The following is a 14949-nucleotide window of genomic DNA, read 5'->3' on the forward strand; positions in this document are numbered from 1 at the left end:
AGTTTTCTTTTATGATAACGAAGTAACAAATCAGCAGCATAACCTAATTTCAATGCAATTAAAGTTTATTTACGTTTAAGTTTACAAGGACTGTAGAAATAAACAAACTTGAAACTTGAACTTGGATTGAAGTGTTCAGCATGAAAACATGAGTTCACAAAGGTGCAGGACTAGTCTGCTGAAGTCAGCGAGCCAGCTAGTCAGCAAGTCAGCGAGCCAGCAAGTAAGCAAATCAATGAGTCAGTGAGTCAGCAAGTCAGAGAGTCAGCAAATCAGCAAGTCAGCAAATCAATGAGTCAGCAAGTCAGTAAGTCAGCAAATCAAAGATTCAGCAAGTCAGTGAGTCAGCAAATCAGCAAGTCAGCAAATCAATGAGTCAGCAAGTCAGTGAGTCAGCAAGTCAGTAAGTCAGCAAATCAAAGAGTCAGCAAGTCAGTGAGTCAGCAAGTCAGCAAATCAAAGAGTCAGCAAGTCAGTGAGTCAGCAAGTCAGCAAATCAAAGAGTCAGCAAGTCAGTGAGTCAGCAAGTCAGCAAATCAAAGAGTCAGCAAGTCAGTGAGTCAGTGAGTCAGCAAGTGAGGGAGTCAGTAAATCAATGAGTCAGCAAGTCAATGAGTCAGCATGTCAGCAGTCAGCAAGTCAGTAAGTCAGCAAATCAAAGAGTCAGCAAGTCAATGAGTCAGCGAGTCAGCGAGTCAGCGAATCAGCGAGTCAGTGAGTCAGCAAGTCAATGAGTCAGCGAGTCAGCGAATCAGCGAGTCAGCGAATCAGTGAGTCAGCGAGTCAATGAGTCAGCGAGTCAATGAGTCAGCAAGTCAGTGAGTCGGCAAATCGATGAGTCGGTAAGTCAGTGAGTCAGCAAGTCAGTGAGTCAGCAAGTCAGTGAGTCAGCAAATCAAAGAGTCAGTGAGTCAGAAAGTCCTTGAACGAGCCTCACTCACCTCCACCTGCTCCTCCTGCTCTTCTGCCTCCTCCACTTCCTCAATTCCTTCCTCCTCATCCTCTTCTTCCTCTCCCTCCCCCCCTTGTCTCTCCCCTCCTCCCCCCACTCTTCCTCCTCCTCCCTCCACAATGATGGCCATGGTTCTGATTGGCTGAGCAGTTTCCACTGATCCGGTTGGTGGGAGGAGGACGGTGGGCGTGGTCAAGGGAGAGGACAGACGGAAAGAGAGCTCTGACACTGGAAGATAGAGAAAGAGAGAGAGGCAGAGAGACAGAGAGAGATAGAGAGAGACAGAGAGAGAGACAGAGAAAGAGACAGACAGAGAGACACAGAGAGAGAGAGAGACAGAGAGACAGAGAGAGAAAGAGACAGAGAGAGAGAGACAGAGAGAAAGAGAGAGTGACAGACAGAGAGAGAGACAGACAGAGAGAGAGACAGAGAAAGCGAAAGAGACAGAGACAGAGAGACAGAGAGAGAGAGAGACACAGAGAGAGGGAGAGACAGAGAGAGACTCAATCCGGCACAAAGGACTTTTATTTAAAATTATTGGAAGTGGTATAGGGAGTAAAACATAAAATTATTAATTATTAATTATTAATTAATAATTATGTTTTATGTTTTAGTAGTAGTAGGAGTAGTCCTGAATTTTCCCAAGGGAATCAATAAAGTGCTATCTTATCTTATCTTAGTACTTACAGTTGGAGGCCAGTCCATCAGGGCTGGTGGACATGTTTTAGTACTATGTTTTAGTAGTAGTATTTTTAGCAGTATTAGTAGTAGAAACACAAATTGATGAGCACATCTCTGCCTGTCTTAAAGATATCAGCGCTTGGATGTCTGTGCACCACCTGAAGCTCAATCTGGACAAGACGGACCTACTCTTTCTCCCAGGGAAAGAGGAAAGTTTGCCCTCTCACAGACCTCCATCACCACTGTGAACTCCACTGTGTTTCCCTCTCAGACTGCCAAGAACCTCGGGGTGATCCTGGACACCCAGCTGTCCTGCTCTGCCCACATTGCAGCGACAACCCGCTCCTGTAGGTTCTCCCTCTACAACGTCCACAAAATACACCCGTTCCTTATGAGGGAAGCGTCTCAGCTCCTGGTCCAGGCTCTTGTCCTCTCCCTCCTGGATTCCTGCACCATTCTTCTGGCCGGGCGACCCTCTGCCATCAGACCTTTACAGCGCATTCAGAACGCTGCAGGCCATCTGATGTTCAACCAACCAAAATTCTCTCATATCACTCCTCTCTTCCGCACTCTTCACTGGCTTCCCATCTCTGCTGCATCACATTTAAGACCCTGGTACTCTCCTACAGGACAGAACATTGAACTGTCCCTAGGTATCTACAATCAATGGTCAGGTTCCAGACTCCGGCTCCATCCCTGGCACCACAATGGTGGAACGTTACCAATCATCATTACCAATCTTTCATCTCTGCAGGTTTCATCTGGACCCCACTTGAAATAACCTGTAACATGTAACGATCTTCTTCCCATTTTACTCTTAATATTAATATTGTAAGTCGCTTTGTACAAAAGCGTCTGCTAAATGACTAATAGTACTTACAGTTAGAGGCCAGTACTGGTGGACATGTTTTAGTACTATGTTTTAGAAGTAGCTTTTCAGCAGTAGTAGTAGTAGTATTAGTAGCAGTACTTACAGTTGGAGGCCAGTCCTTCGGGGCTGGTGGACAGGCGGATGACGTCTCGGTCTCCTTTCAGGATGAAGATCTCGTTCTCACAACAAGACACCGACACGATGTCTCCACTGCTCTCCAGTGCTCCAATTATCACCTCAACACAAGATACACAGGATTGATGAGATATTAATAAAATATGAAGATTAACACAACCAATAATAACAAATGGCGGATGATGGACGGAAGGAGGATAAAGGGCTTTTTACACGGGAGGCGACAGCTGCATGCAAACTCGCCTCTCTGCTCCGAGGCACTGCCGCTCCTGGGCAGAATCCCGCGCCAAATCAAAAGTTAAACACAATTAAACTCCAGCTGTGCGGGCGGGCGGGCGTGTGCGTGTACGAGCACGAAAGCAACTTTTTCATGGGAGCGAGCCCACGTCCCACTCCGCCTACCTCTCATTGAAAGTGAATGAGGACCAGGCGATTGTCGCTTCCCGTGTAAAAGGCCCTTAATGATGGAGGAAATAAATGCCAAAATGTTAAAGGTTAAGCAAAAGGTCCAGTCTAATCTGAAGTGGTAGTGACACAGATCAGAAGTTCAGAAGTATTTTTGGACATAGATGCTGTACCTCGTTAATACAGTCTAGGACATTATGCTGTACCTCGTTAATACAGTCTAGGACATTATGCTGTACCTCGTTAATACAGTCTAGGACATTATGCTGTACCTCGTTAATACAGTCTAGGACCTTATGCTGTACCTCGTTAATACAGCCTAGGACATTATGCTGTACCTCATTAATACAGTCTAGGACATTATGCTGTACCTCGTTAATACAGTCTAGGACATTATGCTGTACCTCATTAATACAGTCTAGGACATTATGCTGTACCTCGTTAATACAGTCTAGGACATTATGCTGTACCTCATTAATACAGTCTAGGACATAGACGCTGTACCTCGTTAATACAGTCTAGGACATTATGCTGTACCTCGTTAATACAGTCTAGGACATTATGCTGTACCTCATTAATACAGTCTAGGACATTATGCTGTACCTCGTTAATACAGTCTAGGACATTATGCTGTACCTCATTAATACAGTCTAGGACATAGACGCTGTACCTCGTTAATACAGTCTAGGACATTATGCTGTACCTCGTTAATACAGTCTAGGACATTATGCTGTACCTCGTTAATACAGTCTAGGACATAGATGCTGTACCTCGTTAATACAGTCTAGGACATTATGCTGTACCTCGTTAATACAGTCTAGAACATAGACGCCGTGCTTCATTAATGCAGTCTAGGACATAGACACTGTACCTCATTAATACAGTCTAGGATATTATGCTGTACCTCCTTAATACAGTCTAAGAAAGGGGTGCCCAAAGTTTTCGGCTCTGTGGGCCAAAATGTAATCTCACCAGTAAGCCACGGGCCAAAATATATAAGCATGTTATGATAATTTTGAAATGCAAACTTTCATATAATTGTTATCAATATTCTTTTCTCAATGACCTCTATACAACAGTTCTCCCAATGTCCCAAACAAGTTATTGTGTTTATTGTTTGAAAAGTGTTTGATACAACTGATTATGTATATACAACCGACTATGTGCTGCACCCTATTTGTTAAAAAAAACACATTCGCTCATTATACCACAAGGTAATAACGTTACCTACCGTTAAGTTTGTAGGGCAGACTATTATCAGGTTACTGTTTACAAATCCCATTTGGTGAGTTTGGAGCTAATTGTGGAATGTTAAGTTTCACTTCACTAGTTTTCACAACAGGAGGCTCGTCTCCCGTTGCTCATCTGATAGCGACAGCTGCCCTCTAAAGGTCGTCGCAGGAAGCATTACTAACTGCTGCCTGCCTGACCTGTATATGCCTCTCGATGCCCTCGGCTGCGCCGTGGGAAAACGCTAGACACTGTACCTCATTAATACAGTCTAGGACATAGATGCTGTGCTTCGTTAGTACAGTCTAGGACGTAGACGCTGTACCTCGTTAATACAGTCTAGGACATAGACGCTGTATTCGTTCCAGCTGAGCAGCCAACCCTCTCTGAGGAAACAGCAGAGTAGACCCAGCTGTCTGTCTGCTGGACGGTAAGCTCCTATTGGACCAGGACGAGGAAACAACTCAAACTGAGGAACCTGGAGACACAGACAGACAGTGTGAGAGACAGACAGACAGACAGACAGTGTGAGAGACAGACAGACAGAAGATGAGAGACAGACAGACAGACAGTGTGACACAGACAGACAGACAGAAAATGGCATTCATGAAATTACTAGTAGCAGTAGTAGTATTAGTAGTACTAGTAGTATGTAGTAGTAGCAGGACTGCAGTCTACCTGTGTGTTGAACAGCGGTTTCAGCAGTCGTGTGTCCTCCACTAATCCTCTGACATCGGACCTCCAGAGTCGGAGTCCTGGTCGAGCAGCGAAGACCTGCAGGTCGCTCTGCTTACAGAGAGCAGGGAGAAAACAGGCGCCGAACCTGCCGCTGCTGAAACACAGAGAACTACAGTCAAATTTACAACCACAGACACAACTACAGTCACATTTACAGCAAACATCTGCAGGTTGCTCTGCTTACAGAGAGCAGGGAGGAAATATTCCCTGAACTGCTACTGCAACAACACACAACTACAGTCACATTCAGCACAAATACAGTCATATTCAACACAACTACAGGCATATTCATTTTATTTAACCACGAACACATATGGGAGGAGGGGGGTGGTCCAGACCAAGGAGTTTTCCAAATAGAGTGATGGATTTTCCAGCAGTGTTTACAGAGGGCCAGTTAACTGATGCATACAGATCACAATGTTCAGTAGGAAGCATTGGTGATAAACCTCACAGCCGAGTGGTACAAAACATCAAGCCACTCAAAAGCACCCTCGCCTGCATACCATCACCATAACCAATAATAATAATAACGTGGTCGTTTGGGTCATGCTTTGGGTAAGCTTGACAGAGAGAGTGAGTGTGGAATGGTTATGGTACAGAACGCCAAGTCTTGCTTTGAGTTTTGGGCCTGAAGACTTTACTTATTTATTATGTGTTGGGAGAAGGAGACATAATGTCTAACCAAAGGTATTAGTATGGAACGACGTCTCAAGAACTGAAGCATTAGTGGGTGTGATGGTGCCGGAGTATCACAGATCCCCTCCGCCTGCAGTGTGATAAACTGCTCTGAAGGGATTGTAGTAGGGTCCAACCAAGTACAAGATTGTGTCATCTGCATAAAGGTTGATAAGATGATGTTGATATGAGTCACCGACCATACAATATTATTGATGTAGACAGAGAATAGTGTGGGGCTGAGGATGGAGCCTTGTGGTTCCTCTTAGTGACAGACGAGGGCTGAGACACTAGATGCTCAACTTTAACACTGGTTCACACTGGTTCTCCATTGATCTCTCTGGTAGAAGAAGAGTGTTAAAGTTGAGACACTAGATTAGCCCAGTAATAATGTAACTTGACCTCCCACAAATTGCAACAAAAACAAACTCAATGGATTTTGTGTACTCAATATGTTCTGATAGAGAGAAAAAAGTCCTAAGGAATTGTATGAAGGGAAAGTTTTGAAAATCACCTAAATATGATCCTACCAAAAACACCTTTTTAGCCTTTTTTTTTACAATGTAAGTCTATGGGAGGACTGTTCAAACCATGCCCACTTTGAACTCTAACTACTCTTTCATACTTTAAGCTAGAAACTCCATTCAAATTTTAAATGGGTCACCACTTTTAGTACTGTATTACTCTTATTCAGCTTTTTGATACCTTATGTACTTTTTGAGAAATCACAGTTTAAGTTTTATACTTTTTTCAACCTTTATAATGGGATCCTATGGAGCCAGCCTACAGTGCGTGATGTCACAATTCACTCCAGCAGACTGTACAGGCTGTAGTACTTTTTACTAAATTCACACATTTTAAAACTGTGACAGTTCACACAACTTTAACACTACATACACATATTATACATCAAACCCTTCTATAATCATATATAATACCACATTTCAGGGGTTTGTGGGGATGAGAAATCCAATTTTGAATTTATTTTGTAATTAACCTTAATCCTACCGACTGGGGTACCCACAGACCCCAGAGGTATACTTTTTGCCATATCTCACAGGTATCTATCATTACAATTTTTCATGACTTTGTCAATCAATTTGTTCCTAATGACTTCATATAATTGTTTTCTGTTTCTGTTTTAATTAGTGCTTTTTAAAAATACCAATGTATTGGGGTCCTGGGGGACCCCAGTCAAAACCACCCAATTCCGCCTAGCAGTTTTAATAGAGGGTTAGGGTTAGGGTTAGGATATTGTTCTTTTTGCATGTAACCCTAACCCTAGCCCTCGACTGACATAGTAAATGAGCAGCACAAGTACATCTGTATCATCGCTTTTCACGATGATGTTTTGATATCTGTCAGAGAGGTGAATTGCATGCAGCACCATTCTGGTGTCAGCTTCCTCTTGTGTGCTGCACAACTCAGGCAAGCAGTGGACACCTGTGTGGTCAACCGTCCTGACCTCTTGGCCATTTTCAAATCCACTGAGGGAGAACTTCAGCTACCAGCAGTCTGACTATCAGAGCTCATCTTGACCAGTTCACTCTCCTAACATTATAAAATAACATTTTGAATCTATAGGCCTAAGTTTTTAATGGGAATATTAACATATTTACATTCATCTAATATTGACCTAGAATATTAATTGTCTGCACTCCCTAAATGTCTGTCTACAAAAATTGAATGGTCTACAGTATCAAATGCTTTAGCAAGGGTAATACAAATAAAAATAGTGCACAATATTGTTTGGAGTCAGTAGCAGTAGTGATATCATGGACCTTAAAATACGGATAGACCTCAAATTAGTTTTCAAATGTATCAACAGTCGAGCCCCCGAGCCTCTTTCCAGATATATCCAAAGACAAGACAGTAACAGAGTAACTAGGAGCATGGTGAATGGCAACTGTAAAATACCACATCATAGATCTAAATTTGGACAATCAGCTTTCTCCATAAAGGGCTGTCAACTCTGAAACACATTACCAACTGAAATCAAATTAATTCCAGATATAAAATCTTTTACAACAAAGGTTAAGTGCCGGCTAAAAGCAAACCAGATTTGTACTCTGTACTTTAGCTAATTGTACTCTAAATTACTATTGGTGTATGGTGTATGTGTATTGGTGTATTGTGATGTGTATTTTATTGTATTTCCATATCTGTAGTGTATTGTGGTTTTATGATACTGAAAGCTGTATATTTTAATTACACTGTACATGTAAAAGCCCAACTAGGGACAAGAGTTGAAAATTAGCAATAGCTATAAACTCTCTGTGCAGCACATCATTTTCATGCTCTGTATTGGAACTATGTTAAATTGCATCGTAACTATCAAATAAAATTAAAATTAAAATAATAACAGTTGTGGCGATACAGCAATAACCAGAGTGGAAACCAGATTGAAACCCAGAGAGAACACTGTAGACATCAATATAATCACATGGGAATGGAACTCATGTTGGTTTTCCATCACCTTAGGAATGCATGGTGACAGAGAAACACAGAAACATAGAAATTGGCCTTCAACATTAAGGATCAGCCTGATCACATGATCATCTTCCTTATATAAAGGAAGGGCAGTAGCTGCTTTCCATGCAGTGGGATCTCTGAAGTAAGGAAGGACAGATTGAAGAAATGTGATGAAGTGACAGCTATTATGGGGGCTGCAATCTTAAAATAGAGATGGTCCAGTCAGTCCCAGATGTTTTTTTGGGGTTGAATTTCTCTGTGACTGAAGGCAGAGTGAACTTACTGAGGATCTTGGAGGCTGAGGCAGGGGGTTGAGTCAAATAAAAAACTTGAAATCTTGATTGGATGAAATGATGACTGAAAAGTTCTGCCATGCGCGCCTTATGTGATTCAATCCTGCCATTAACATTAAGGGATCTAGGCATCTGGGGAGAAGAGGGCCTTTCTCCATGGGTCTCGTAGTTTCCCAAAACGTTTCCAGAGCTGCAGATCTACAGAGGGAAAGATGCAACTTGGCGTTTCAAAGAGCCTGAGTACATTTGTTTCTCACTGGGTCTGTGAGAAACATGTTTCTGGTGGAGTAACACAGCCAAGTCGTGGTCATGTTTGTTTATAACTGTGCCAAAGTAATTATGGAACAGGTTCCAGTCATCTTCAACAGAAGGGATCAGGCTAATTCTAGATTTTACAGAGGCAAAGTCATGCAGAAAGGCTCGCTCACTGAAGTGTTTTAGTGATCGCTTATGACAGATGACAACAGTCTTTTTGACAGTGCAGTTCTTTTGGACACATGCAGTAAAACACTGAGATCACTGCAGAAGACTCCATACTTATCCACATGGGGAGGGACAGTGATCAGAGTCAGTGGCCCAATCCCAATGTCCCCCCTAAGGACTGGGCCCTGAGCCCTCACAGACTTAATTGATGTCACCTGTGTGTGCAGCTGTAGAGCCTGAGTGCGAGAAGTCATGAGGGTTCAAAATGGTATAGGAGGAATGGGACAGCACTTTGTGGTATCACGTGTTGCCTTGACAACGTTATCGCCCGTCAATTAATCAATTTGTAATTTACTCTTCATTTGCACTTTTGTCTAAACAGCATTATTAAGCTAAAATGGAAAAAATTTTGATGAATAATGTTAAATAGCCCTAGGTATATGTTTTGTAACATTGCAACGTTTATACTGTGCTAATGAATGTAGAAAATACTCTTCATTCTACTAGAGGTTAACCTGCACTACATCATTACAATATGTAAAATATGAAAAAAAACAAAAAAACAGTAGGAGGCACGTTGAAAGCAAACGGTACTAACCCTAACCCTAACATCCTTCTTAAACGTTTAGGAAAACTTAACTTTCTTTTTTCTCAAATGTTCTGTTTATTCTGTTTTTGCAATGTTTTCTCTTTTAACTGTATCTTGCATGTAGTTTGATCCTTTCATGCCTGTTTCTCTCTAAGTTCTTGTTAATTGTTTTTTTTGTGGTTATTTTTCCTTAATTATGTTTTTTTTCCGTTTTGTATCGGGTGTATTGGCAGAAATCCAATTCCACATACATGAATATTAACGTCATAAACGCTATGAACTGTGGGTAATTCCCTCAAGCAAAGTGTACAGAAATGCGGACTTGCTGAAAGTCAGCGTAAAGGACTCATAAAGTCCGCCAGTGAGCCCTCTCCGATTTATCGATTTCACAGCGGGACGTCCTGAAGCCTCGCGGACTTGTCGGGAACGCGCGTCAAAGTCCGTGAGTGCGGACATCGGGATTGGGCCAGTGTCTCCGGATATAAAATGATCTGGAGGTTCAGGGAGTCAAACGATGTAAAACATTCTCAGGTGGCTTCATCATTCTTTTAGTACCTATTTTCTTTTATTACCTTGTACTTGACACACACTTCCTTGTCTTGTCCGCCAATTGCTGCTGTGGCACCTGAATTTCCCCAAGAGGATCAATAAAATGCCATCTTATCTTATCTTATCTTATCTTATCTTATCATTTATCACCAGTTCAGGTCACCTGACCAGTTCAGGTCACCTGAGCAGACAAACTGGGGACAGGAAACATACTGGTGCTGATGGGCGACAGCAGCTAGCAACTATTAGCTTACTAGAGTCTCATTCAACACAACTAGAGTTCCATTCCCATATGTTGTATGTTGTGTTATATGTTGTTGTATGTTGTGTGTTATGTAATATGTTATGTTGTGTTGTATGGTATGTTGTATGTTATGATGTATATTATGTTGTATGGTATGTTGTATGATGTATGTTATGTAGTATGTTGTATGTTACGTATAATAATAATAATAATAATAATAACAATAATAATTTTATTTATATGGCACTTTTCTTAACAAAGTTACAAAGTGCTGAACACCAGAAGATGACATAACAATGACATAAAATAAATACAAGAAATAAAATACATTCAAATAATAAAAGCCAACAGAAAAGGAGAATAAAACAATTAGGAAAAAGCAAGTTTAAAAAAGTATGTTTTCAACTGTGATTTAAAAGCAGTGACAGACTCGGCCCTTCTAATAGTCTCGGGCCATTCCATGTTGTATGATGTATGTTATGTAGCATGTTATATGTTGTATGTCATATGTTGTATGTTATGTTGTATGATGTATGTTATGTTGTATGTTCTGTTATACTGTATGTTATGTAGTATGTAGTATGTTGTATGTGTACCTCTTCCTGGGCTTGGTTCCCAGCTGCAGTAGTTTCTGTTCCTGTGTGCAGAACAGAAGAGATCTCTGCTGTGTGGAGACCAGCAGGATTCTGTGGCTGTACTCCAGCTGGACCACACCAGACGGCTCCTCCAGCAGCAACACGGGTTTACACACTCCCTGGACACACACACACACACACACACACACATACACACACACACACACACACAGTCAGAATTACACTGCACTGCACTGCATTGCATAGTGTTGCTTTGTGTTTTCTGATGTATTGGTGCGTGTTGCCTTGTTATGTTAGTGTTGTTGTGTTGTGTTACTGTCTTGTTGAGTTGTGCCGATGTATTCAAGTGTTGTTGTTGTGTTGTTCCGTTACCTGGTCCAGGTCCAGAGCGGAGAAAACAACTCTGCCTTTATCGTCCCCAGAAAACAGCTTCATACCGTTGGGACTCCAAGCCAGAGAGGTGACCATTCCTTTATGAAGACCCACTACATCAAAACGCCTCAACTACAGAGAGAGAGAGAGAGAGAGAGAGAGAGAGAGAGAGAGAGAGAGAGAGAGAGAGAGAGAGAGAGAGAGAGAGTGACAGAGAGACAGAGAGAGAAGGAGAAACATCAGAACATGAAACCTTCTGTTGAAGTGAAAGACTGTCTCTGTGCTGCATTAGTGTGTGTGTGTGTGTGTGTGTGTGTGTGTGTGTGTGTGTCTGACTTTTGTATGGGCGGACTGGACAGGGTTAAAACACCACATGACTTGCAGTTATCTGCTCTTTTTCATATCAGGACCTTATTATTAATATAATATATATATTACTGTTATTATTATTAATAATAATGATAACATAATACTGCCATGCTGCAGACTGGTGGCTTTACTCCCCTGGTGGATAAATGCAGTATTACTGCAGGAAGCTGCTAGAGGTGTGTGATGTGAAGCAGCTGGCTTTATGTGGAGGAAAAAAGTGAAATATTTGAGAATAAATTAGTTAAAGTCAATTTTTTTTTATTGTCACATGTGCAGTATAACACGGGGTCATTCTGAACAATGAAATGCTTGTGACTAGGCTCATGGCAACTTTGTAGCATAAAAATAAAAAGTTTTTGAAAAATTTTGGATATATAAAACACAAGAAGAACAATGTTACTCAGTGGCAGAAAGGAGATAGCAGTAGAAGACATAAGATGAACCAAACAAGATAATGAATAATAACCATAGTAATAAAAATAATTATAATAATGATAATGTGACTTCTGACATGAGATGGGATAAGGAACTGCAATCAAGTGCAATTAAACAGGAAACATTTTGTAGAAGACTAGAAATGTCAGTCAGAAGGTCAGCTGGAGGCTCGACCATCTGAAACACACACAGTGACATCATACTGTGACATCATACTGTCAATCTGCTGTTCTTACCTGTTTGTTGCGACCAGGAAGTGGAGAGACCAGCTGGAAGAGCGCCACCCTGCCCGACGCCGTTCCCACGGCAACCAGGTCGTCAAAACAACTGAGCAGCTTCACCGCCGTGATCGCATCACACTTTCCCTGCACACACACACACACACACACACACACACACACACACACACACACACACACACACACCTTCAGTCAGGTGACTTCAGCTCCTCAGTTTGATGTTTTTTTGTTTGTGTTGGTTCCACCACAGAAGAAGAAGCTGACCTCCAGGTTGTACTTGTTCATCTGGCTGAGGCGGCGGCAGTACAGGTACAACATGCCGATGCTGCTGCCGACCGCCAGGTACTCACTGCTGCTGTCCAGAGCCGTCAGGTAGACCAGGAGGGAGCGGAAACCCTTCTGCACCTGCAACGACACCTTCATCATCACCTGCATCTTCATCATCATAACCTTCAGCATCATTATCACCTTCAGCATCATTATTTTTATCACCAGGAGGGAGCGGAAACCCTTCTGCACCTGCAACAACACCTTCATCATCATCATTATCATCACCTTCATCATCATCATCATCATCATCGTCACCACCTTAACAATATATCCAACCGGCACCTTCGGCATCATCATCATCATTATTACTATTACTACCAGGAGCGAGCAGAAACCCTTCTGCACCTGTAACAAGACTTTCATTGCCTTCATCATCTTCATCATCATCACCTTCATCATAATAATATATCCAACCAGCACCTTCATCATCATCATCATCATCACCTTCATCATCATCATCATTATTATTATTACCAGGAGCAGAAACCCTTCCGCACCTGCAACCAGAGCCTTCATCATCATCATTACCTTCATCGTAACAATATATCCAGCCAACACCTTCAGCATCATCATTATCATCATTATTATTAAGAAGACCAAGACCTTCATCCTCACCTTCATCTTCATCACCTTCATCATAACAATATATCCAACCAGCACCATCAGCATCATCATCATCATGATTACTAGTATTATTATTATCAGGACAGAGCGGAGACTCTTTTGCACCTGCAACACTACCTTCATCATCATCATCATCAAATCTTCATCATCTCCATCATCATATATCCAATCAACACCTTCATCAAGACTTTTATTTTTTTTTTATCGCTGTGGTAACAACACAGAAAATCACTTCAGAGACACAAACATGAGCAGCCCTCATCTTTTTATCTGTATGATAAAAACTAGAGAGTCTCTCTCTCTCTCTCTCTCTCTCTCTCTCTCTCTCTCTCTCACAGAGCCAAATTTAACCAAAGGAGACAAAGGAGAGGAAACTCCACAGACGTTTCCCAATGCTCCACTGTGGGGGGAAGGAATATAAAAACTACAATTAATTTGTCTGAGAGCTCTGTGTTCCTCGTATTCAGTTTGTATCGCTGTGGAACCAGAACCGTGCGGCACCTCAGCTGGGAGTTCAACCTGTCAGAGTGGGACAGTACCTTGGCTGGAATGGCGTTGAGAAGGTAATAGAGCGGGCAGAACTCCCTCAGAACCGACTGCGGGGCGGGATGGGTCGCCATGGTTCTGCTGGAGGATGGACTGGGCTAAACTGGTTCTGTAAGACAGTTAAAAACCTTTATATATAAACACAGAAAAATAATGTGATGAAACTCTCTTCCCTGGATGAACATCCACCAACACAGTATGTTTCTGTAAGTGATGTAAGGAGAGAGAAATGTAAAGTAATACAGCCGTGTGTGTTTTCCTGCCCTGTGACAGCAATACTGAACCGCAGGCCTAGCCCGACACCTTGCGTTCTCTGGTCAACTGGAGAAAACGACACGCCAAACTGTATTCATAAATGCGGCTGTTTAATGTTTCCTTGCTTATCGGCAAACTACATACCTCGTAAAACATGACTTAAGATATTTTACGAATCGTTAGGATACACTTGAAAACTCGGCATACATCTAATACACCAAGAAGCCTTTATTTCAATAAAACATTATTTTTTTTATAACTGGTACGCCGTTACTCCAACAACCTTCTCGCACCAAAACATCGCCGTAGAGGGCGGCAGCGCACAGGGTGAACCAAATGTAAAGGTTGAGATTTAATTGGAACAAGGTGCTGTTTGGTAGATCACACGTATGCCGAATTTAATAGAAGAACCTGGTGATTTGCAAAAGATCTTCTATCATTAAGAGGTAAGTATGTTTGTCGATACGCAAGGCTGCATTCAATTATAAATAGACTTTTGAACGGAGTTTGGCGTGACGTTCTCCTATCGGGGATAACGCAGGCCTGAAAGCTGACAGCTGAAAACTTCAAACCAAAACACCAAACACTTCAATCAAAACGCAAGACAGAACAAGGTAAATAACATGAACATCCGTGTTGTTAACTACGTTAGCTTGTTTAGCAAGCAACCGAGGCTAGCATCATCTGTAACGATATACAGAACTGTATTCAGTGTTAGCCACGCAGGCTAGCATTAGCATTAGCAGCAGAACAAGCATGTAAAACACTTACACACACTGTCTGCAGAATCCTGTTCAGATTTTAAAGATGTTAAAGAGTTTAGATCTGAGAGCGACATCGCCCTGTTTGACAGGTTTCATGATGCTGTGATGTCAACAAACTGCGCCACCTGCTGGCGCCTGATGACTAAACATATCTTCTTCCTG

The 14949-nt window shown here is 42.0% G+C and overlaps 1 protein-coding gene across 1 annotated transcript in view; it reads right to left on the reverse strand.

Annotated features, from left to right (window-relative positions):
- The window catches only part of tecpr2 (tectonin beta-propeller repeat containing 2), a 32896-nt gene extending 18004 nt beyond the window's left edge, over positions 1-14892 (reverse strand). Inside the window, exons 1-10 of the mRNA XM_071526398.1 lie at positions 14795-14892; positions 13762-13877; positions 12533-12673; positions 12266-12394; positions 11226-11357; positions 10854-11011; positions 4953-5106; positions 4600-4752; positions 2608-2740; positions 942-1180 (exon numbers count right to left, since the gene is read on the reverse strand). Coding sequence (XP_071382499.1) covers positions 942-1180; positions 2608-2740; positions 4600-4752; positions 4953-5106; positions 10854-11011; positions 11226-11357; positions 12266-12394; positions 12533-12673; positions 13762-13842 — 1320 coding nt within the window. The 5' untranslated portion in view covers positions 13843-13877; positions 14795-14892. The remainder of the gene's footprint in view (positions 1-941; positions 1181-2607; positions 2741-4599; positions 4753-4952; positions 5107-10853; positions 11012-11225; positions 11358-12265; positions 12395-12532; positions 12674-13761; positions 13878-14794) is intronic.
- Positions 14893-14949: the final 57 nt, after the last annotated feature.

The sequence above is a fragment of the Centroberyx affinis genome, unplaced genomic scaffold (assembly GCF_046629955.1).
Source record: "Centroberyx affinis isolate AG114_WGS23_722 - 3 ecotype Tasmania unplaced genomic scaffold, CSIRO-AGI_Caff_v1 ptg001409l_1, whole genome shotgun sequence".
Classification (NCBI taxonomy): domain Eukaryota; kingdom Metazoa; phylum Chordata; class Actinopteri; order Beryciformes; family Berycidae; genus Centroberyx; species Centroberyx affinis.